Source organism: Pongo abelii, chromosome 2 (assembly GCF_028885655.2).
Source record: "Pongo abelii isolate AG06213 chromosome 2, NHGRI_mPonAbe1-v2.0_pri, whole genome shotgun sequence".
NCBI lineage: Eukaryota > Metazoa > Chordata > Mammalia > Primates > Hominidae > Pongo > Pongo abelii.
The window spans coordinates 111,615,932-111,641,085 of record NC_085928.1 but is presented as its reverse complement, the minus strand read 5'-3'; the positions used below and the strand labels follow the sequence as shown (position 1 = coordinate 111,641,085).

At 46.4% G+C, this 25,154-nt stretch overlaps 2 protein-coding genes across 6 annotated transcripts in view; one reads left to right on the top strand and one right to left on the bottom strand.

The window, feature by feature from the left end:
• ACKR2 (atypical chemokine receptor 2) overlaps positions 1–13,097 on the top strand; it is a 67,085-nt gene extending 53,988 nt beyond the window's left edge. For all 5 annotated transcript variants that reach the window (XM_054552212.2, XM_054552210.2, XM_063722563.1 and 2 more), the window contains one exon: positions 8,479–13,097. In XM_054552212.2, coding sequence (XP_054408187.1) covers positions 8,516–9,670 — 1,155 coding nt within the window. In that variant the 5' untranslated portion in view covers positions 8,479–8,515 and the 3' untranslated portion in view covers positions 9,671–13,097. The remainder of the gene's footprint in view (positions 1–8,478) is intronic.
• Positions 13,098–16,295: 3,198 nt separating this feature from the next.
• LOC100433242 (7-alpha-hydroxycholest-4-en-3-one 12-alpha-hydroxylase) lies at positions 16,296–20,025 on the bottom strand. Its single transcript, XM_002813878.5, has one exon. The coding sequence runs from the start codon at positions 19,960–19,962 to the stop codon at positions 18,457–18,459; it is 1,506 nt and encodes a 501-aa protein (XP_002813924.2). The 5' UTR covers positions 19,963–20,025; the 3' UTR covers positions 16,296–18,456.
• Between the last annotated feature and the right edge of the window lie 5,129 nt (positions 20,026–25,154).

The window sequence follows — 25,154 nt, the reverse complement described above, 5'->3', positions numbered from 1 at the left end:
GTAATAAGCCCTGATAAGGCCCGAGTACACTCCTCACATCCTCCTTCTGCAGCAGCTCACAGGCTCCCAGCACCAGGCATGTGCTAGGCGTGTCCTTACTGCTGCCCAGAAAAGGGAGGAGTTGAAGGCCAGGAGGCCCCTGGTGCAGAGGAGAGGACAGGAAGACCAGCAAAAAAAGGCACTGGGTAAAGTTCTTGAGGTTGATGAGGAACAGAGCTGGGCCTTAGATAAAGCCACTCAGGCTGAGCTCCTGGGGTGGGGACAGGTCATGTGTGGTTTCCACAGCATCTGGTCCAGATGCCACTGGATAGAAGCCCAAGGGTGGGGCAGAGGCTCACAGAGTGGGAGGACTCCAGGGTTGCCTCAAGAGAGGTTCTGCTTCAGCAGCACTGAAGAGTTCCACCAGCCATGAGATCATGGTATCATAGATACTTTGGGTCAACTGAGGACCCGAGTCAACATTTCTTTCGAAGTCTGCCTGAAAAAAGGGGATAAAACTTTTATCAGAAAGGGCTAAGGAAAATGTTTGCAATATATATGAAAAAAGCTAACATCCTCACTATTATAAGACCTCATAAAATGAGCATCCCACCCATTAAAAGAATAAATAATTTACAGAAGAAATACAAGGGGGTATTGAACATATTAAAAAGTTCAAGCTCATGCAAGTAAATTATTAAAAAGTAAAATCCAGAAGTACAGGGTAGAGCTGATTTGCGTTTCTCAGTTTGTGGCCCGTGACCGTCAGCAGTCTACAGGCCCCTCTTCGGTGGCTCTTCACAGTTGCCTGCTTGGACCACAAATTCCTTTTTATCTCCTTTCTCTCTCCTCCTCAAGCCCCCTTCCCCATTGGTGAATGCTCTTTGTTCAATATGAAGTCTCTCTCTCTCCCCCTGTCTTTCTCCTGGAACACACTACAGGTTTGAGCCTAATTCTTAGTTCATGACATACTTGTATCGCTGGTTTATGTGAAGCTCTCGTCAAAAAATTATTTTAAATAATGCAATAAAATCCTGGGATGTCACTGCCTTAGAGGACACTTGACCGTGGACAGTGACTTGTCCCATCTCCATGGTCCACCCCAATCCCATGCTGCTGGCTTCTGCCCAGGCACCTGCCATCTTGAATTTGGTGCCTCTCGTTCCTATGCCTTCCTGTCATCTATTTGTACTCCTTCAAAGTATATATGTTTTGTTTCATTTGTCTTAATTTTATTAAAAGAGTATCTTGTACATATTTTTATGGGACTTAGAGATAAGTGGGCTGATTCAAGAGGAGAGACTCACAGGGTGGTGGTGGTGAGGGTGATGAGGAAAGAATCTGCAAGGTATCCCATGTTTCAGTCTTAGGTGACTGAGAGTTGGTGGAGTCATTCAGTTAGATAGGCCTAGGAAAGAAGAAAGGGGCTGGTGGGGAGATGACGAACTCAGTTCTGGGCAAAGCAATAATTTAGGCTCGCATTTATTGAATGTCTGCTGTGTTCCAGTCAGTTTTGTAGAACTTAAAGTGCTCTGCATGTATTATTACATTTAAGCATAACGAACCTCACAAGACAGGCGCTGTTATTATTTTCATTTTAAAGATAAGGAAACTGAGAGGGAGAAAAGTTTAGTAGGTTCTGAGCCCATCAACATGATGGATCACACGTTTCTGCTGTGAACAGAAATATTGGATAAAATGCTTAAAATATTAAATATTTGTCATTAAAAATATTGATATGAAACTATTTACAAATAAAATATTTAAAAATTCTCAAAAAGCAAGGGAAATCCTCAGATGACAGGAGTAAAGAAAACCCAAAGCCAGGGTAGATGCATTGGACATTTATGGATAAAACAAGCCCCACTGGCATCTGCCATTACTGAGGCTTGAGTAGGCAGTTTTCCCCTCACAGTGTAAACAAAGCCACTGGGAAGTTCAAACTGGGCAGAGCCCACCGTAGCTTGGCAAAGCCACTGTAGCCAGACTGCCTCTCTAGATTCCTCTTCTCTGGGCAGGGCATCTCTGAAAGAAAGGCAGCAGCCCCAGTCAGGGGCTTATAGATAAAACTCCCATTTCCCTGGGACAGAGCACCTGGGGGAAGGGGCAGCTATGGGCGCAGCTTTGGCAGACTTAAATGTTCCTGCCTGCTGGCTCTGAAGAGAGCAGTGGATCTCCCAGCACAGCACTCGAGCTCTGCTAAGTGACAGACTGCCTCCTCAAGTGGGTCCCTGACCCCTGTGCCTCCTGACTGGGAAACACCTCCCAGTAGGGGTTGACAGATACCTCATACAGGAGAGCTCTGGCTAGCATCTGGTGGTGCCCCTCTGGGATGAAGCTTCCAGAGGAAGAAAAAGGCAGCAATATTTGCTGTTTTGCAGCCTCTGCTAGTGATACCCAGGCAAACAGGGTCTGGAGTGCACCTCCAGCAAACTCCAGCAGACCTGCAGCAGAGGGGCCTGACTGTTAGAAGGAAAACTAACAAACAGAAAGGAATAGCATCAACATCAACAAAAAAGACATCCACACAGAAACCCCATCTGAAGGCCACCAACATCAAAGACCAAAGGTAGATAAATCCACGAAGATGAGGAAAAACCAGTGCAAAAAGGCTGAAAATTCCAAAAACCAGAACACCTCTTTTCCTCCAAATTATCACAACTCCTTGCCAGCAAGGGAACAAAACTGGATGGAGAATGAGTTTGAGAATTGACAGAACTAGGCTTCAGAAGGTGTGTAATAACAAACTCCTCCGAGCTAAAGGAGCATGTTCTAACCCAATGCAAGGAAGCTAAGAACCTTGAAAAAAGGTTAGAGGAATTGCTAACTAGAAAAACGAGTTTAGAGAAGAATATAAATGACCTGATGGAGCTGAAAAACACAGCATGAGAACTTCGTGAAGCATACACAAGGATCAATAGCTGAATCAATCAAGCAGAAGAAAGGATATCAGAGATTGAAGATCAACTTAATGAAATAAAGTGTGAAGACAAGATTAGAGAAAAAAGAACATAAAGGAATGAACAAAGCCTCCAAGAAATATGAGACTATGTGGAAAGACCAAGCCTACGTTTGATTGGTGTACCTGAAAGCGACGGAGGGAATGGAACCAAGTTGGAAAACACTCTTCAGGATATTATCCAGGAGAACTTCCCCAACCTAGCAAGACAGGCCAACATTCAAATTCAGGAAATACAGAGAACGCCACAAAGATACTCCTCGAGAAGAACAACCCCAAGACACATAATTTTCAGATTCACCAATGTTGAAATGAAGGAAAAAATGTTAAGGGCAGCCAGAGAGAAAGGTCAGGTTACCTACAGAGGGAAGCCCATCAGACTAATAGCTGATCTCTCTGCAGAAACCCTACAAGCCAGAAGAGAGTGGGGGTCCAATATTCAACATTCTTTTTTTTTTTTGAGACAGAGTCTTGCTCTGTTGCCCAGGCTGGAGTGTAGTGGCGTGGTCTCGGCTCACTGCAAGCTCCCCCTCCTGGGTTCATGCCATTCTCCTGCCTCAGCCTCCCGAGTAGCTGGGACTAGAGGCACCCGCCACCATGCCCGGCTAATTTTTTTTTGTATTTTTAGTAGAGACGGGGTTTCACCGTGTTAGCCAGGATGTTCTCGATCTGCTGACCTTGTGATCTGCTCACCTTGGCCTCCCAAAGTGCTGGGATTACAGACGTGAGCCACCGTGCCTGGCCTTCAACATTCTTAAAGAGAAGAATTTTCAACCCAGAATTTCATATCCAGCCGAACTAAGCTTCATGAGTGAAGGAGAAATAAAATCCTTTACAGACAAGCAAATGCTGAGAGATTTTGTCACAACCAGGCCTGCCTTACAAGAGCTCCTGAAGGAAGCACTAAACATGGAAAGAACAAACTGGTACCAGCCACCGCAAAAACATACCAAATTGTAAAGACCATCGACACTGTGAAGAAACTGCATCAACTAATGGGCAAAATAACCAGCTAGCATCATAATGACATAATCAAATTCACACATAACAATATTAACCTTAAATGTAAACAGGCTAAATGTCCCAATTAAAAGACACTGACTGGCAAATTGGATAGAGAGTCAAGACCCATCGGTGTGCTGTATTCAGGAGACCCATCTCACGTCCAAGGACACACATAGGCTCAAAATAAAGGGATGGAGGAATATTTATCAAGCAAATGGAAAGCAAAAAAAAAAAGTAGGGGATGCAATCCTAGTCTCTGATAAAACAGACTTTAACCAACAAAGATCAAAAAGACAAAAAAGGGCATTACATAATGGTAAAGGGATCAATGCAACAAGAAGAGCTAACTATCCTAAATATATATGCACCCAAAACAGGAGCACCCAGATTCATAAAGCAAGTTCTCAGAGACCTGCAAAGAGACTTAGACTCCCACACAATAATAATGGGAGACTTTAACACTCCACTGTCAATAGTAGACAGATCAGCAAGACAGAAAATTAACAAGGATATTCAGGACTTGAACTCACCTCTGGACCAAGTGGACCTAGTAGACATCTACAGAACTCTCCACCCCAAATCAACAGAATATACATTCTTCTCAGCATCCTGATACCAAAACATCACACTTATTCTAAAACTGACCACATAATTGGAAGTAAAACATTCCTCAGCAAATGCAAAAGAATGGAAATCATAACAAACAGTCTCTCAGACCACAGTGCAATCAAGTTAGAGTTCAAGATTAAGAAACTCACTCAAAACTACACAACTACATGGAAACCGAATAACCTGCTCCTGAATGACTACTGGGTAAATAATGAAGTGAAGGCAGAAATAAATAAGCTCTTTGAAACCAATGAGAACAAAGACACAATGTACTAGAATCTCTGGAACACAACTAAAGCAGTTTTTAGAGAGAAATTTATAGCACTAAATTCCCACAGGAGAAAGCAGGAAAGATTTAAAATCGACACCCTAACATCACAATTAAAAGAACTAGAGAAGCAACAGCAAACAAATTCAAAAGCTAGCAGAAGACAAGAAATAACTAAGATCAGAGCAGAACTGAAGGAGATAGAGAGATGAAAAACCCTTCAAAAAATCAATGAATCCAGGAGCTGGTTTTTTGAAAAGATCAACAAAATAGATAGACCACTAGCCAGACTGATAAAGAAGAAAGGAGACAAGAATCAAATAGACACAATAAAAAATGATAAAGGGGATATCACCATTGATCCCACAGAAATACAAACTACAATCAGAGAATACTATAAACACCTCTACACAAATAAACTAGAAAATCTAGAAGAAATGGATAAATTCCTGGACACATACACCCTCCCAAGACTAAACGAGGAAGAAGTCGAATCCCTGAATAGATCAATAACAAGTTCTGAAATTGAGGCAGTAATTAATAGCCTCCCAACCATAAAAAGCCCAGGACCAGACAGATTCACAGCTGAATTCTATCGGAGGTACAAAGAGGAGCTGGTACCATTCCTTGTGAAACTATTCTAAACAATAGAAAAAAGAGGGAATCCTCTCTAACTCATTTTATGAGGCCAGCATCATCCTGATACCAAAACCTGGCAAAGACACAACAAAAAAAGAAAATTTCAGGCCAATATCCCTGATGAACATTGATGCAAAAATCCTCAATAAAATGCTGGCAAACCAAATCAAGCAGCACATCAAAAAGCTTATCTACCACCATCAAGTCGGCTTCATCCCTGGGATGCAAGGTTGGTTCAACATACACAAATCAATAAACGTAATCCAGCACATAAACAGAACCAGTGACAAAAACCACATTATTTTCTCAATAGATGCAGAAAAGGCCTTCGATAAAATTCAACACCCCTTCATGCTAAAAACTTAATAAACTAGGTACTGATGGAACGTATCTCAAAATAATAAGAGCTATTGGTGACAAACCCACAGCCAATATCACACGGAATGGGCAAAATCTGGAAGCATTCCCTTTGAAAACCGGCACAAGACAAGGATGCCCTCTCTCACCATTCCTGTTCAACATAGTATTGGAAGTTCTGGCCAGGGCAATCAGGCAAGAGAAAGAAATAAAGCATATTCGAATAGGAAGAGAGGAAGTCAAATTGTCTCTGTTTGCAGATGGCATGATTGTATATTTAGAAAACCCCATCGCCTCAGCTCAAAATCTCCTTAAGCTGATAAGCAACTTCAGCAAAGTCTCAGAATACAAAATCAATGTGCAAAAATCAAAAGTATTCCTATACACCAGTAACAGACAAACAGAGAGCTAAATAATGAGTGAACTCCCATTCACAAATGCTACAAAGAGAATAAAATACCTAAGAATACAACTTACAAGGGATGTGAAGAACCTCTTCAAGGAGAACTACAAACCACTGCTCAAGGAAATAAGAGAGGACACAAACAAATGGAAAAACATTCCATGCTCATGAATAGGAAGAATGAATATCGTGAAAATGGCCATACTGCCCAAAGTGATTTATAGATTCAATGCTATCCCATCAAGCTAACATTTACTTTATTCACAGAATTAGAAAAAAACTACTTTCAATTTTATATGGAACCAAAAAAGAGCCCATATAGCCAAGACAATCCTAAGCAAAAAGAAAAAAGCTGGAGGCATCACGCTACCTGACTTCAAACTATACTACAAGTCTACAGTAACCAAAACAGCATGGTACTGCTACCAAAACAGATATATAGACAAATGGAACAGAACGGAGGCCTCAGAAATAACATCACAGGTCTACAACCATCTGATCTTTGACAAACCTGACAAAAACAAGCAATGGGGAAAGGATTCTCTATTTAATAAATGGTGTTGGGAAAACTGGCTAGCCATATGCAGAGAACTGAAACTGGACCCATTCCTTACACCTTATACAAAGATAAACTCAAGATGGATTAACAACCTAAACGTAAGACCTAAAGTCGTAAAAACCCTAGAAGAAAAGCTAGGCAATACCATTCAGGACATAGGCATTGGCAAAGACTTCATGACTAAAACACCAAAAGCAATGGCAACAAAAGCCAAAATTGACAAATGGTATCTAATTAAACTAAAGAGCTTCTGCACAGCAAAATAAACTATCATCAGAGTGAACAGGCAACCTACAGAATGGGAGAAATTTTTGCAATCTATCCATCTGACAAAGGGCTAGTATCCAGAATCTACAAAGAACTTAAACAAATTTACAAGAAGAAAACAACCCCATCAAAAAGTGGGTGAAGGATATGAACAGATACTTCTCAAAAGAAGACATTTATGCAGCCAACAAACATATGAAAAAAAAGCTCATCATCACTGGTCATTAGAGAAATGCAAATAAAAACCACAATGAGATGAGATACCATCTAACCCCAGTTAGAATGATGATCATTAAAAAGTCAGGAAAAACAGATGCTTGAGAGGATGTGGAGAAATAGGAATGCTTTTACACTGTTGGTAGGAGTGTAAATTAGTTCAACCATTGTGGAAGACAGTGTGGTGATTCCTTAAGGATCTAGAACCAGAAATACCATTTGACCCAGAAATCCCATTACTGGGTATATACCCAAAGGATTATTAATCATTCTACTATAAAGACACATGCACACATATGCTTATTGCAGCACTGTTCACAATAGCAAAGACTTGGAGCCAACCCAAATGCCCATCAATGATAGACTGGATAAAGAAAATGTGGCACATACACAGCATGGAATACTATGCAGCCATAAAATGGATGAGTTCATGTCCTTTGCAGGGACATGGATGAAGCTGGAAGCCATCATTCTCAGCAAACTAACATAAGAACAGAAAACAAAACACTACATGTTGTCACTCTTACGTGGGAGTTGAACAATGATAACACATGGACACAGGGAGGGGAACATCACACACCTGGGCCTGTTGGTGGATTGGGGGCTAGGGGAGGGATAACATTAGAAGAAATACCTAATGTAAATGACAGATTGATGGGTGCAGCAAACCACCATGGTATGTATATACCTATGTAACAAACCTGCACGTTTTGTACACATATCCCAGAACTTAAAGTATAATAAACAAAAATTTAAAAAAAAAAGCCCCACTGAAGCTAAGCTGTCATTAAAAAAATTATAAGCCATACATGAGGAAGGATCAGGAGACACATTAAATAGATGAATTGATATCCCTAAAGAATAAAGAAGAATTTGAAAGACACTATAGGTCTTTTTAAATAATGAAGGAGAAAAATAAAGAAACAAAACCATAATGAAAGAATTAAATACTCTGAGAACACCTGAAGGTTAGTCGCTTATCCAAGAGTAAGTGTCCCAGAGTAAGTGGGATTCACTTATAAGACAAAGGTGAGAGGATATCTTGGTGACATAACTATTAAGTGGTGCAGATGGCTCCCTAAGCTTATGCTCTTACTTGCTGGACTGCAGGTGCTGATGTAGATTTGAAGAGTCTATTGGACATCCCAGGGCAGCAGCAAAAGTGGGTTTAGAGAAAGGTAGAGAATGCTAAGTCTCACCATATTTTCCACCCACAGCACTACAGGACGTCGGGACTGGGCACTTCCTTCCAACATGGCCGCCACTGCCTCTCCGCAGCCACTCACCACTGAGGATGCCGGTTCTGAGAACAGCAGCTTCTACTACTATGACTACCTGGATGAAGTGGCCTTCATGCTCTGCAGGAAGGATGCTGTGGTGTCCTTTGGCAAAGTCTTCCTCCCAGTCTTCTATAGCATGATTTTTGTGTTGGGCCTGAGCGGGAACCTCCTTCTTCTCATGGTCTTGCTCCGTTACGTGCCTCGCAGGCGGATGGTTGAGATCTATCTGCTGAATCTGGCCATCTCCAACCTTCTGTTTCTGGTGACACTGCCCTTCTGGGGCATCTCTGTGGCCTGGCATTGGGTCTTTGGGAGTTTCTTGTGCAAGATGGTGAGCACTCTTTATACTATTAACTTTTACAGTGGCATCTTTTTCATTAGCTGCATGAGCCTGGACAAGTACCTGGAGATCGTTCATGCTCAGCCCTACCACAGGCTGAGGACCCGGGCCAAGAGCCTGCTCCTTGCTACCATAGTATGGGCTGTGTCCCTGGCCGTCTCCATCCCTGATATGGTCTTTGTACAGACACATGAAAATCCCAAGGGTGTGTGGAACTGCCACGCAGATTTCGGTGGGCATGGGGCCATTTGGAAGCTCTTCCTACGCTTCCAGCAGAACCTCCTAGGGTTTCTCCTTCCACTCCTTGCCATGATCTTCTTCTACTCCCGTATTGGTTGTGTCTTGGTGAGGCTGAGGCCCGCAGGCCAGGGCCGGGCTTTAAAAATAGCTGCAGCCCTGGTGGTGGCCTTCTTCGTGCTATGGTTCCCATACAATCTCACCTTGTTTCTGCATACGCTGTTGGACCTGCAAGTATTCGGGAACTGTGAGGTCAGCCAGCATCTAGACTACGCACTCCAGGTGACAGAGAGCATCGCCTTCCTTCACTGCTGCTTTTCCCCCATCCTGTATGCCTTCTCCAGTCACCACTTCCGCCAGTACCTGAAGGCTTTCCTGGCTGCCGTGCTTGGATGGCACCTGGCACCTGGCACTGCCCAGGCCTCATTATCCAGCTGTTCTGAGAGCAGCATACTTACTGCCCAAGAAGAAATGACTGGCATGAATGACCTTGGGGAGAGGCAGTCTGAGAACTCCCCTAACAAGGAGGATGTGGGGAATAAATTAGCCTGAGTGACCAAATCTTGGTCTGGTGGGAACAGATGGGAACCAGCTCAATTGGGCGTCCACTCAAAATGCTCTCTCCAGGGGCCTCAGTGACCGTGTTGCTAAACCCAGTGGTCAGTTCTCAGTTCTCAGCCATCAGCAGCATTTGCTCGCCCCTGCCTTCTTCCTCCACTTTCTTCACTTGCTTCCAGGATACCACGCTTTCTTTTCTGAATTGCTACAATCTTCCTTGCTTCCTTCCTTGCTTCCTTCCTTCTTTCCCTCTCTCCCTCCCTCCCTCACTTCTTCCCTTCCTCCCTTCCTCCCTTCCTACTTTCCTTACTTCCTTCTGACAGGGTCTTGCTCTATTGCTCTGTCACCCAGGCTGGAGTGCAGTGGCGAGATCTCAGCTCACTGTAGCCTCCTCCTCCTGGGTTAAAGCAATTCTCATGCCTCAGCCTCCCAAGTAGCTAGGACTATAGACGTCTGCCGCCACGCCTGGCTTTTCTTTTTCCTTTCTTTCCTTTCTTTCCTTTCCTTTTCTTTTCCTTTCCTTTCCTTTCCTTTCCTTTCCTTTCCTTTCCCTTTCTTTCTTTCCTTCCTTCCTTCCTTCCTTCCTTCCTTTCTTTCTTTCTTTTCTTCTTTCTTTTCTTTTTTTTTTTTTTTTTTGAGACAGAGTCTTGCTCTTGTTGCCCAGGCTGGACAACAATGGCGCGATCTCAGCTCACTGCAACCTCCACCTCCCGGGTTCAAGCGATTCTCCTGCCTCAGCCTCCTGAGTAGCTGGAACTACATGCGCGTGCCACCACGCACAGCTAATTTTTATAATTTTAGTAGAGACGGGGTTTCACTACGTTGGCCAGGATGATCTCGATCTCTTGACCTTGGGATCCACCCGCCTTGGCCTCCCACAGTGCTGGGATTACAGGTGTGAGCCACCATGCCCAGCCCTAATTTTTGTGTTTTTATTAGAAATAGAGTTTCACCATGTTGGCCAGGCTGGAGAATTGCTGTAATAGTTTTCCAACTGGCCCCTGTGCTTCCTCTGTCTTGCTCTCCTCCCATCTCATCTGCACCTAGCAGCCAGAGTGATCCTGACACTCTCGGCCTTTACTTCCGCCTCCCTCAGAGCAGTAGCCTGTCAAAACACCAGATTACAACAAATTTAGTTTAAAGGTCTCAATTAGCGTTATTGGCAATTCTAGAATCAGGCAATAGACTCATTGAATCAGGAACAGATTCACTCCATAAAATACAAAGAGTGTTCCAATGAGCTGGGTAGAAGAGGTTAGTTTTATAGACAGGAAGGGGCTGTCAAAGGCAGAAGGAAATGAAGAACAAAAAAAAAGATTGATTTTTTTTTTTTTTGAGACAGGATCTCACTCTGTCATCCAGGCTGAAGTCCAATCCCACAGTCATGGCTCACTGCAGCCACCACCTCCTGAGCTCAAGTGATCCTCCCATCTAAGCCCCCAAGTAGCTAGGACTACAGGAGCACACCACCACACCTGGCTAATTTTTGTATTTTTTGTAGAGACAGGGTCTCACTATGTTACCCAGGTTGGACTGGAACCCCTTGGCTCAAGCAATTTGCCTGCCTCAGCCTCCCAAAGTGCTGGGATTACAGGCGTGAGCCACTGCACAGGGCCAGCTTTGTCATTTCAAAGTTACTTTCTATATGTGGCCGGAACCGGAACAGGGTGGTTGACATCAGTTTTCTTCAGGGTACTTTTTAATAATGATTAAAACGGGGAACTTCATTATCACGAGAATGGTTACTGTCTGCATTATCACGCCAACTGAAACTGTCATGTTTGGGAATTTGGCTGTTAACTCTGTCTCCAGGAGTCTCAAAGGTCAGATAACAATTTAGTTTTGGTTTGAGGACATGGAACTTTAACAAAACAGATTCTGTTTTGGTTTGGTCTGGTCAGCTGGGACCTAGTGTAGGAGCTTAGTCCAAAACAATGGCCTCCCATAGTTTTTATTTAACAAGCCCAACTCCTTACAGTAATCCTTTAAGGCCTATGTGATCTGCCCCCACCCTGGCTACACTCTTTGCCCTTGTGTCCACCAGCCTCCAGTGCTCCAGACACAACTGATCTCAAACACTCCTGACACATCCCCCTGGGGATTCCTCTTCCTGGATTGCTCTCCTCTCAGCTGTCTGCTTGGCTCACTCTCTCACCTTCTGAGGTCTTAGCTCAGATATCACCTTTCACTCACCTGTCCAACCTATTTAACACAAACTGGCCCATCTCTGACGCTAGTGATCTTCCTGATGCTCTATTTTTAAATTTTTTCAATAGCGCTTATTTCTTTCAGACATTGTATATGTTTCTTCTATTTGTGATGTTCAGTGGCTACTGTCCCCACCGACATTGTCCCAGGTGAATTCCACAAGGTAGGGATCTTGGTTAGGCTCACTGCTGTACCCAACCCCCTAACACAGGGCCTGGTGTGTAGGTTTTCAGAAAGTATCTGTTAAATGCATGGGTGGAGGAGGGAGCATTTTCCTTCTGGCACTGCTGGGGAAAAAGACCCTAAGGCCCTCCACTCGCCAGGGTTCCACATTCTCTGTAGTCCAGCTGGAAAATGCTATTAAAAGGACCATTCTTGTAGCCTTGATGGTGGACCCAGCATCTGGCAATCAGAAGGGCCTTGAAGTGCTCTGCCCGGGGAATGTCCCAGGACCATGTACAGTCTGCAGAAGGAGGCAGTGAACACGCTTGGCCTAGGCCCCATCTCAGGAGCCTTCAGATCTCCCTGGGACCTGCACAATCAAGTCCAAAATCTTTGTCTGATGTCAAGGCTAGGGCTTTTGCAAATAGGATCCCATACATCTTCCAGCCCTCATACGCCTCCACTCCCTTTTCATTTCCTGAACATTCCAACTTCTATGCCTTTGCTCTTGTGGGCTCCCTCATGTAATTAGGATAATTTCCAGCCAGGTATTCCCTCACCCTTGTTTTATAACTGAATCCCACTTTCTCTGGGACTCCACTGCTTGGTCACTCTGCCCTGTGCTTTGAGAGGAGGTTGGGTGGAGCATGGGGCATGGGCCAGTTACTGCCTTCACATTTCCCTGGTCACGGTGATTTTTTTAGGGGTGGGCACATGACCCAGGTAGAGCCAATGAAGTGCGATGTCACTAGAACATGTGAGAAGAGAGGCATGAAACCGAAGCTGAGAGGGTTTGAGATCTGGAGCTACTCCTTCCTCCACCCAAACTTCAGAAGGTGAAGGAGATAGTGCATGTGAGTGAGCAGATCCCGAGGGCACTGTTTGAGCCTCAGAATCAAAGCACTTCTGAAGCTCATCCCAATCTTGGATTCGACAGTTACAAGAACCAATAAATTCCTTTCCGTGTGGAGTCATGTTGTTTTGTTACTTGCAACCTAAAGATTCCTGACTGATATACTGTGCCCAGTGCTTTTCTCTTCATATCTCCAATGCTTGGCATTCTCCCTGCTCCCTGACGTATCCACTGAGAAGCCTTTCCCCAGGGAGCTGCCTGCCCACATGGCATCTCTCTCTTCCGAGCTTCTAAAGCACCCACTGCTCTTTCCACCTCATAGAACTACCTGGTGCAACCTGCTCATGTCCCAGCACATCTGCCCTGCACAATTGAACATGGAGCCTGGCACACAGGAAAGGAAACTTTTTGGTGGATGGAATGGAGGGTAGGAGAATAGACGGCTGGATGAATGTAAGCTCCATGAGAGCAGGGACTTTGCCATGTGTAAACTCTGCATCCCCTGTGCTTCAACACAAGCTCAGAGCATAGTAGACTTTTTTTGGAATGAATGGATAAGTTTTTTTGTTTTGTTTTGTTTTTTGGAGTGAATGGCTGATAGAGGATTGAGCAGGCAAGCAGTATTCTGCCCGCTGTTTCTTCTCTTCCCCTGAGCTTTTGATGGCATAGTTATAGCACATGTGTCACATGCCGTCTGGCAGTCTCTTGATGTAGCACCAGTTGCCCTGTGCCTTCCCCACATCCAGTCTCTCTCAGCTCCGCCTTTAGTTCTCTCTCCTCAAGGCCCCCAATTCCCCACCATCAGGAAGGACTCTGAGCTTCCTAGTTCCCTGGGAAATGAAGCTCTAGATCTGAAGGTGGATGTTTGTTTGAGCACGTGGAGGATGGAATTCTACTTTATAGCTCCAGAAATCTTGTCCTACAAGGAACTTCTGTTCGTGTGCCAGCCTGGCTGGTGAGATACAGCCTGAGCTGCACCAACAGGGTCTAGGTGCTCAGAGGCCCTGACTTTGTGCCCATGATGCACATATAGGATGTCAAGCAAGGGACACCCAGCAGGACTTGTCACACCAGCATTGGTGGATTTGTGTGTGTCTGTGTGTCTATCTGTCTGGGAAGTATGTGTGCTATGTGGGCTGTGTGTAGTATATATGGTTGTGTATGTGGTTATGATGCAGCTGTGTCACTGTGTCCAAGTGGGTCTGGTTATGTGCCTGCAACTTTCCTATCCTTTCTTATTTTGAGATGGAGTCTTGCTGGAGTGCAGTGACATGATCCCAGCTCACTGCAACCTCTGCCTCCCAGGTTCAAGCAATTCCTGTGCCTCAGCCTCCGGAGTAGCTGGGATTACAGGCATGAGCTAATTTTTGTATTTTTAGTAGAGACAGGGTTTCGCCATGTTGGCCAGGCTGGTCTTGAACTTCTGAGCTCAAGTGATCTGCCCACCTCGGCCTCCCAAAGTGCTGGGGTTACAGGCGTGAGCCACTTCGCCCAGTCCTATTTGTTCTTTCATGCCTTTCTCTGTGTATGTGTGAGTGTGCACTTGCTGCAAAAGGCAGGAATATAACAAGTAGTGCCCTGAAGCCTATGTCCAAAGGAGAGGGCAAAGGCTAGCTGCAGGTACCTTGTTCTCTGTCACTGTCTTAGGTGCTATATAGTTTGAGAGCAGCTCAGAAGCTGTCACAGCCCAGGCCAGGATAAAGCCCTCTCCACCCCAGCCTTACTTCCGGGTCTGGGCCTTGGTCCCTCCTGTTGCTCTCTGTCTTCCTAGAGGCCTGACAAAGTCTGACTCTCTGACTGCACTGCTCAAACCTTTCCCAGGTGTCTCAGGAAAGCAATCAGAATTCCTCTGACCCTCAGGCTCTGGGGCAAGGTGGACTCTTCCCATGGGCCGACCTAGGGAGAAGTGTAGAAGTTGCTTTGCCTGTGGGCAGGGTTTACGCCCACACTCAGCGCCACGAAATGTGATGTTTTGACTCCAGTTATCCTCTATGAGAAAAGCATCTCTTTTCTTTCCCAGGTGCCTGAAATTCCACCATTGGAAAGCCTCCCCAGTCTTGCTTTATTATAAACTATCTTCAGAGAGAACACATTTAGTGGGCTTTCCTCTGAGGTCCTGATGAGGAAAAGGATGAGAGGAAGAAAATATTTGGCATAGAAATGAGGAACTTGGGGGCAGAATGACTGGGTTGGGTGGGTGGTGACTAGAGGCATCCTTGGCGGTTGCAGTCTTCCTCCTGCCTCAAGGCCTCTGCTAGGGTTGGCTGCAGCAGTCCTCATGCAGGGGGCAGAGAGCTACATGGGCCATGGGCCCCCTCCCATGCCAGCAGGGGGGCATGGGGCATTGGGCTCCCTGCCCACACTCCAATCCTGGGGGGCTCTTGCTTCCTGGGAGACCTGTTGTTATGCTAGATATCCCTGACTGTGGGACAGTACACTTGCATTCACCTCACACCTCACCTGCTGAGGCTTCCCTCGGTCCCAAGCATCTCCTCTGGGGCTCTCAGACAGGCCACAGGGTCCATTAAGTTCTTATCTGCACATGGTCACTCCCAGTTGAGACCTTCTGGTCCTGACTCAGGGAATTCAGGCCCTCAGCCCCACCCCAGCCAATCCACAGGCCACGCTCCTGGCCCATATTCCCTTGGGTGTGAGGCATAAAAGGAGACAAAGCACCAAGGTCTAGGGAGGGCCAAGAAGGTGTGTGAAGGCTCTATTCCTGCTTCCCCACAGCCCCAGCCCCATTGTACTGGGCACAGGTCCTGGCTGGGCAGAGATGTCATTGGTACGTTTCCCATGGACAGTCTTCCACCTTCCAGCCCATTTCTCCTCCTTCCATGCCCCTACTCAACTCTTCTCCTTGTGCTCCTGGTCCTTGTAGAATAGGCTGGGATAGCTCATCTTCTCCTAACCAGGCAGAGCTCTATCAAGCTCCAGACAGACATCAGCATTTGTGGGCAGCTGACCTCAGAGAAAGGCAGGCCCTGGCCCAGGGTCACATGGCTAGTTGGGGACAGCTCACCCCAGCTCAGGCCCCTGCCTACTCTCCTGGAAGAGCAGAACAGGTGGCCTCAGGAGAAATGTGAGGCTGCCAGAGATGTAAGATAGAAGTAGCAGAGAGAAGCTCCACTGGCTGGTCACTGGGTCGGGGGGTCCGTGCAGCCTGGGCACACCTCCTCCAAGATGCTCTATCCAGCTCCCACAATCATTCTTCCTCCTGTCCCAGCTCCAGCCGGGTCCCTGCCATCCACCAGCTGCAGCTATGGCAGCCACTCCCTCACCCTCTTGCAGCACTGGTAGCACGCTGGGAAGGGGGATTGTCTTCATTTCATAGATTGGAGGGCTGAGGCCAGGAAATGATTTGAGGACAGAAAGCAAATTAACCGAGACTGGAAGTCAGGTTTCTAACATTTAATCTCCACTTAGGGAATTGGAGGTCAGAAATGAATAAAATACCATGCCCCAGTAGGCTCCAGTCTGGGAAAGTGGGCAGCAAGCAGAAACCAAGACACAGAAAGCAACGACACATAACAGATATGCTATGATACAAATGGTGCTGCAGCAGCTGCACAGTTTGGAGGCCATTTCTGGCCAGAGGATGGGATGAGTGAAATCCAGGAAGGCTTCCAGGAAGGAGTAGCTGGCACTGGGATGGGCAGGAACAGCAATGCTTTTACTTTAGGGTTGGTTTCATTGGAGAAAGTTGGCAAAGTTGAGAAGTTTGGAGACCAACCGTGATAAAATTTAAACATCAGGTATGTGAGGGCAAGGGGGACCAACTGTGACAAAATTTAAACATCAAGTGTGTGAAGTCAAAGGGGAACCAGGAAAGTAAAAGAGTGACAATCAGAAGTGCTTTTGGCAAAAAGGCCTCTGGCAGCAGTGTAGAAGAGAAATGCAGAGGTCACAGGTATAAGAATGACAGTAGGAGAGGGGAAGAGGGTACACATTTCAGAGGCATCACAGGGGGGTGTACTGACAGGACGAGGGCCTGCTTGTATGAAGATGAAAGTGGAGGAGGGAGAGTTTCTCTAGGAGATGGGGTGAATGGTAGTGTTCTGAGCAGAGACAGCAGGGAAATCTGGAGGAGGAGTGGTTCAGGGAAGAGGCAGGGGCTCAGATGCCAAGTTCTGCATTGGCCAAGCTGAGTCAGAGGTGCTGGGAGACTCCCATGTGGGTCTGGGGATAGGAGAAAGCTCTGAGTTCAGCAATGATCATGGAAACCAAGGGAGGGTTGACGGCACCCTGAGATGGGGGAGACATGGGCACTGAGGAGGGATCTTGAATAATTCCTACATTAAAGCCACCCTGGCTGGGCGCAGTGGCTCATGCCTGTAATCCCAGAACTTTGGGAGGCCGAGGAGGCCAAGGAGGCTGGCCAACATGGTGAAACACTGTCTCCACTAAAAATACAGAAACTAGCTGGGTGTGGTGGTGCACGCCTATAATCACAGCTACTCAGAAGCCTGAGGCAGGAGAAGTTCTTGAACCTGAGAGGCAGAGGTTGTAGTGAGCCAAGATCACAGCACTGCACTGCAGCCTGGGCAAAAGAGAGAGACTCTGTCTCAAAAAAAAAAAAAAAAAAAGGTATCATTTCTCTAGACCTGTGCTATCCAATAGGGCAGCCACCTGCCACACATGGCAATTAAGCACTTGGAATGTGGCTAGTCTGAACTGGGAAGAACTGCAAAAGTACAGTCCATACCAGACTTTGAAGACAGGATGAAAAAGGGAAGGTAAAAACTATTACGTTAAAATTTTTAATAGTGATCACGTTGAAATGCCAATATTTTGGATATATTGGATTAAGTAAAGTATATTATAAAAATGAATTCTGTTTCATTTTACTTTTTAAAAATGTGTTTACCAGGAAACTAAATTAGCTGGGCAAGGTGGTAGGTGCCTGTAATCCCAGCTACTGGGGAGGCTGAGGCAGGAGAATTGCTTAAACCCAGGAGGCAGGGGTTGCAGTGAGCACAGATCGCACCACTGCACTGCAGCCTCGGCGACAGAGCAAGACTCTGTCTCAAAACAAACAAACAAAACCAAAAAACCCCACTACTCATGTAGCTTGCTTCATATTTATGTTGGATGACACTGTTCTAGAACCTGAATTCCATAGGATGTGGGATAAGTGTTGCTGAAAAAACTAAAGCAAGCTGGGAGGGTGGAGGCTGATGTTTGCAAGATGCCATGTTACTCATGTCTGGGGGGAACCAGTTTCTGTACTCAGGACTTCTCAAGGCAGGCATCATCTCCCAAACCAAGTTGCCCACAGATACTCCCCCTTCCCCTGGACTTCCTGTGAGAGGAGGGTTTAGCAGAACCCACTCTGAGAGATGGTATTTTAAAGAGAATGATAAGCCTGTCAGATGACTAGGTGGGGAGAGAACGAGGACAGGCAGAACAGAGGTAGGGGGTGTCACAGGACCAGAGGGAGGGGTGGCCAATGGGGGCGAGGGGTGGCCAATGGGGGCTTGGGGCTGCAGAGGGGTGAGAACAGGTGAGAGACGAAATAGAACTCCTCTGGCCAGGTTTGCAGCTGGCTTGGCCAAGCTCACTCTGTAGGATGCAGGCGATAACGGAAGCGCACATCGTGGCTGGGCTGCATGGTGCCAAAACCCCAGCGCTGTGGGTCAACATGGGGTAGTGGTATGTCAGGGTCCACCAACTCTATGTCAAAGTGTGTGACCATAAGCAGGATAAAGAGCTTCACCTCACTGAGTGCAAAGAACCTCCCAGGGCAGATGGAAACGCCCGAACCCCAGGGCATGGTGTAGTGGTGGATCTTCTTGCCTGCCTTGAAGAAGTCCACTTTCCTGCTGCCATTAGGGTTGAGGAAGCGATCGTACTTGAAGACAGTGGGCTCAGGGTGGATGTCAGGGTCCATGTGCACTGAGAGGTAGGGAAAGAGGGCCAGGATGTCTCCATGGCGGAACAGATACTCCTGCCCACTGGACATCTTCAGGGTATAGTCTTCATGAACCAACCTGAGGAGGGTGGGTGCAGCCCTCAGCCGCAGTGTCTCCTCCACCACGCTGTCCAGAACTGGGGTGTGTTGCAGGGCACTGAGTTTGAAGGCAAAGGACTGCTTGGTCTCCAGCCTGGCCTCACCCAGGACCTGGGTAGCTTCCTCCCTCACAGCCTGAATAGCTTCTGGGTGCTTCAGGAGGAAAAAGAGGGCCCAGAAAGAGGTAGGCCCCGTGTTCCCCTGGGAGGCCCAGAGCATCATGAAGTTGAACTTGTCCTGCATAGCTGAGGGTACCCCCTGCTCCCTCAGAAACTGAAGCATGTTGCCCAGCCAGTTGCTGATGCCCTCCTTCTCCTGGCTGTGGCTCACGGACAGCATCTTGTGAAAGAGACGCTGGAGTCGGCCCACTTCTAGCCACTCCTGGGGCCACAGCAGGGAGTAGACAAACCTGGGGAAAAGAAGGTCAAACTTGCGGAACTCCACGAATAACTCTCCTGCCTGTAGCAGGTCCTGCTCCTTGTCCTTTGTGTAGCCGAACAAGCTCAGGTAGCCAGCTGTGAACAAGATGTAATAGCAGAAGCGAAAGAGGCTGTCCTCATGCCAGCAACTGGCATGCAGACTCCAGCCTTTGGACATCAGCATTACAAAGGACAGGCTGTCCAGCATGGTCTCATTAAGATCCTTCAAGCCATCCCCCCTCAGATGCTTGGTGCTGGCTGAGTGTATCATCTCATGGTCCCCTTGCACTGAACGGTATCCAAATACCTTCAGCACCAGTTTTTTTGCATATTGCCCAAAGTCTAGTTTTCTCTGTGTGTCCTTGAGGATGGGGCCAAAGGAGAGGGGGTCCATGACGAAGGTGAAGTACTGGCCCCCTAGCTGCACTGTGAACACATCCCCATGCTTGGTCCTCATGCGCTTCAGAAATTCAAACATATTCTTCCGGAAAGCCATGGCATGGCCAAGCCAGGGCACGGTACCCTTGTCCAGAGGGGGCTCCCGTGGCCTGCGTTGTCGGAGCATCCCTGGCAGGCACAGGTATCCAGCAATGACCACCAGCAGAGCTCCCAGCACTGGACCCCAGAGCACCATGGCTATGTTCCTGCGGATTAAGCTCTCGACACTCACACTGTTCCCTGGGTGCCAGAGAGCTTTGGGAGGCCTTGGAAAGTCCAGGATGTAAAGGTCGGAGCACCTGGACCTTGCCCTGTGGCCACAAGTTATGGCAAATAACACTAGTGAGACAGTACTTGGAAGCAGCAAAATGTTCCCCTGGACTTAACACTTGGCTGACTGGTCACGTAGGGGAGGAGGAGGGAACCAGGAGAAAGCTCAGAGAGAAGCCTCCAGCTATGGTCACAGCTGCTCACCAGCTTCATGCTTTGCTCTGACCTTTTCAGACTCAGCTCTTGCACCTTCTCTCTAAGCCTGCCTTGAGCCCACTCCCACCCCCATAGCTGACTGACTATTTACACCCCCATTTACTCATGCTTTTATTTATTTGCCAGTTCATTTGGTAGAAATGAATCAAGCACTTACAAAATCTCACTTCCACTCTTTCCTCATCTTTAGAAGACTCAAATGCCTCCATTCCTAGTTGGCCCCCTTGGTCAAGTAACTTAACCTCACTGTGCCTCCATTCCCTCATCTGTGAAGTTGGGATAATTACAGTGCCTTGTAGGTGCTGTTGTGAGGCAAAAAGAGATAAAACCTGAAAAGCACTTAGAATAGTGCCTGGCTCATGCTAGTGCTCCATATATGTTAGTTAGTATCCTAAAGCCCTTTCTCTTACCTTTGCCCGCTCCCCTGGACCTCACAGCAGCCCTGTGCTTATCTCTTCATTCTTTCCCTAGTCTGTCTTCCTCTCTGGTCTCAAAGATGCTTGCCAAGGGGGCATGACCTTGTTGAAGTCATGTCTGCTCCTACCTCCATGTGCACAGAGTACACAGTCAAAGGCAAGTGAAGAATGACTATATGCCCTTCCACAAGAGCTCTGACCCCTAACCCAAAAAAGAGAGGCATCGATGCTGGGGCTTTAGATGTTGAGAAGGCTGAGATGGTAGAGGGGGTGTTGACTCCATCTTGGGGTATGAGTGTGAATGAACTCATCTGAGGAGGCCACAGAGCCTCCCAGATGTTGACTCTTCAAGCAGAGGCTGAGCCCTCAGTCTCTGAGCCTCTCACCTGGAGCCCTCTCACCTGCCCAACTGCTTGCCTATACACTTCTCTGACAAGAGGGCAGAATCCTGGAATTGTAAAATGTCAGAGACGATAGGGACCTCACGCAATCACTTCATACTTCATTTCACAATGAGGATCTAGGTGCAGAACGCAGTGGGGACCCTCTTTGACAGCTGCCCTGGCTTGGGGCCTTGAGATAAGCTAATCATTGATTAAGGGCCTTCTGAGACATGTCAGCCCAGGTCCCTGCCAGCAACTCAAGAAGGAGAAAACTGTACCATTGACGCCAAGGCATTAGTTAAGCAGCCTGGCCCATTGTTGCAACAGGTGAGGTTCAAACTCAATTCCATCAGTTCTGATAACCTCCAAATTACTTTTTAACTTCCTAATGACCTGAAAACGGAGACTTCGGCTCTTCAGACAAAAGAGGATATGGAACTTCCATATCCCATCTGGAGTGAGCTTCCTTTGCCTATGAGCTTCCCTTTGGCAGGGAGTTGGAACTGTCCACACTCTGCTTCCCAGAATCTCTCTTTAATTGCTCAGGACCACCACAGTACTTGGCATCATCAACTCTCCTCAACCTTAGAATTCGGTCCGAAACTGGGCCAAATCCAATGAACTGAACCGTGTCCCCTAGTTTTTAATGGATGAACCATTATTTCACATTCATTCTTACCTTATTCATTAACCCACACTCATCTATTCATTCCCTCCTTCCTTGGAGAAGCCCCATCTATCCATTCACTAGATATTTATTGGGCACTTACTGGCAGAAATGTTGCTAAGATCTGGGATTATAATCATGAATGAGATAGACACAGTCCCTGCTCTCTTGCAGTTTATGGTCTAATGGAGGGAGAAAGATATTAAATCACTGCCCAAAGTAATTATACACATATTTCTCATTTATTGTGCTTTGCTTTATCGCACTTCACAGATACTAAGTTTTTTACAAATTGAAGGTTTGTGGCAACCCTGCATTGAGCAAGTCTATTGGCACCATTTTTCCAACAGTATGTGCTAACTTTGTGTCTCTGTGTCACATTTTGTAATTCTCACAATATTTCAAATTTTTTCATTATTATCATTACAGCTGTTATGGTGATCTGTGATATGTTAGTATTGTAATTGTTTTGGGGCACCATGAACTGGGCCCATATATGATGCAAACTTAATTGGTAAATGTTGTGTGTATTCTGACTGTTCCACTGACCAGCTGTTCTCCCCTCTTTCTATCTCTCCTTGGGCTTTCCTATTTCCCAAGACACAGCAATGTTGAAATTAGGCCAATTAATAACCCTACAATGGCATCTAAGTGTTCAAGTGAAAGGAAGAGCTGCGCTTTAAATCACTTTAAATTTCACTTTAAATCACAAGCCAGAAATGATTAAGCTTAGTGAGGAAGGCCAGGATAGGCTGCAATCTAGGTTTGTTGCACTACACAGTTATCCAAGTTGTAAATGCAAAAGAAAAAATTTCTTGAAGGAAATTAGAAGTGCTACTCTAGTAAATACATGAATAATAAGAAAAACAGCTTTATTGCTGATATGAAGAAAGTTTTAGTGGCCTGCATAGATCAAACCAGCTACAACATTCCCTTAGCCAAAGCCTAATCCAGAGCAATGTCTTAACTCTCTTCAATTCTATGAAGGCTGAAAGCGATGAGGAAGCAGTTGGAGAAAAGTTTGAAGCTAGCAGAGGTTGGTTCATTAGGTTTAAGGAAAGAAGCCATCTCTATAACATAGAAGTGCAACGTGAAGCAGCAAGTGTTGATGAAGAAGTTGCAGCAAGTTAAAAGATGCAGCTAAGATAATTGACGAAGATGGCTACACTAAGCAACAGATTTTTAATGTAGATGAAACAGCCTTATATCGGAAGAAGTGACCATCTAAGGACCTTCCTAGAGCAAAGTCAATGCCCTGCTTCAAAGCCTCTAAGGGTAGGATGACTCTCTTTTTAGGGGCTAAGGTAGCTGGTAACTTTCAGTTGAAGCCAAAGCTCATGACCATTCTGAAAATCCTAGGGCCCTTCAGAATTATGCTAAATCTACTCTGCCTGTACTCTATAAGTAGCAAGGCTAGGTGTGGTGGCTCGTGCCTGCAATCCCAGCAATTTTGAAGGCTAAGGCAAGCGGATTGCTTGAGCCCAGAGCTTGGAGCTCAGCCTGGGTAACATGGTGAAACCCTGTCTCTACAAAAATTAGCCAGGTATGGTGGTACATGCCTGTGGTCCCAGCTACTTGGGAGGCTGAGGTGGGAGGATCACCTGAGCCTGGGAGGTTGAGGCTGCAGTGAGCCAAGATCATGTCACTGCACTTCAGCCTGGGCGACAGAGTGAGACCCTGTCTCAAAACAAACAAACAAAACAAAGCCTGGATGGCAGCACATCTGTTTGCAGCATGGTTTACTTAGGCCCACTGCTGAGACCTACTGCTCAGAAAAAAGATTCTTTTCAATGTATTACTACTCATTAACAATGCACCCAAGATCTCTGATGAAGATGTTCAAAGAGATGAATGTTGTTTTCATGCCTGCTAACACAACATCCATTCTGCAACCCATGGATCAAGGAGTAATTTCAACTTTTCCGTCTTAGTAGTTCAGAAACACATTTCGTAAGGCTATAGCTGCTGTAGATGGCGATTCCTCTAATGGATCTGGGCAAAGTAAATTGAAAACCTTATGGAAAGGACTCACCATTTTAGAGCCACTAAGAACATTTGTGATTCATGGGAGGAGGTTAACATATCAACATGAACAAGAGTTTGAAAGAAGTTGATTCCAACCCTCATGAATGACTTTGAGGGGTTCAAGGCTTCAGTGGAGGAAGTCACTGCAGATGGGTGGAAATAGAGAATTAGAATTAGAAGTGGTGCCAGAGGATGTGACTGAATTGCTGCAATCTCCTGATTGAACTTGAATGGATGAGGAGTAACTTCTTATGGATGAGCTAAGAAAGTGGTTTCTTGAGATGGAAACTAATCCTGGCGAGGATGCTGGGAACACTGTTGAAATGACAATAAAGAATTTAGAATATTACATAAAGTTAGTTAGTAAAGCAGCAGTAGAGTTTGAGAGGATTGACACCAATTTTGAAAAAAAGTTCTACTGTGGGTAAAATGCTATCAAACCGCATTGCATGCTACAGAGAAATCTTTCCTAAAAGGAAGAGTCAACTGGTGCGGCAACCTTGATTGTTGTCTTATTTTAAGAAATTGTCACAGCCACCCCAGCCCTCAGCAACCACCACCCTGATCAGTCCAGGGTGAAGATAGGAATCACTGAAGGCTCAGATGATCATTAGCATTTTTTAGCAATAAAGTTTTTTTTTAAAAAATTAAGGTATATATATGTATTTTAGATATAATGCTTTTGCACACTTAGTGGTGTATAGTCTAAACATAATTTTTATATTCCCCGGAAACAAAATTCATGCAACTCATTTTACTGTGGAGGTTTGAAACCCAACCCGCAATATCTTCGCCATATGGCTGTAATTGTGACAAATGCTGCAAAGAAGAGCAGAGCATGAAGGGAGGTGGCAGTCAGGAAGGCCACACTGATTGGGCCACTCTGATTCAGCGGAGGCCTGGAGGACCACAAGACGCAGTCACTGTGTGTTGTGTGTGGTGGAGGTGCTAGCGGCCGAAGAGGGGTGCTGGTCAGGGGATGCAGCAGGGTGGTCGCAAGCGTATCCACCCTAAGGCCAATGAGCCCAGGGCACTCACTGGCTAGGCCCTAGGCTCTAGGCACTCACTGGCCCACTGGCCCTAGGAGAAGGGGGAAGAATGTCCACAGGGTGCAGAACCGGCAGGCTCTGTGCGGGTTAGAACTTTGACACATCGGTGGCACTGAACCCCTCTCACACCAGCTGGCCCAGCCACGCTTGTGTCCGGGGCCAGCCCACAGGGGCCACGCAGGGCTGCCGGATGGACAGGCAGGGAATACGGGCTCTTCCTCGGGCGGAGACTGGCTTGCCCCTGGGAAGTCAGCCCACGGGACTGCCCTCCTCTCCCTCCCGAGGGGCTGGGCACCAGCAACCCAAGCCAACACCGGGAGCGGGCGGCACGTCCCCTCCTCGCCCCTTCGGTCCGGGAACTG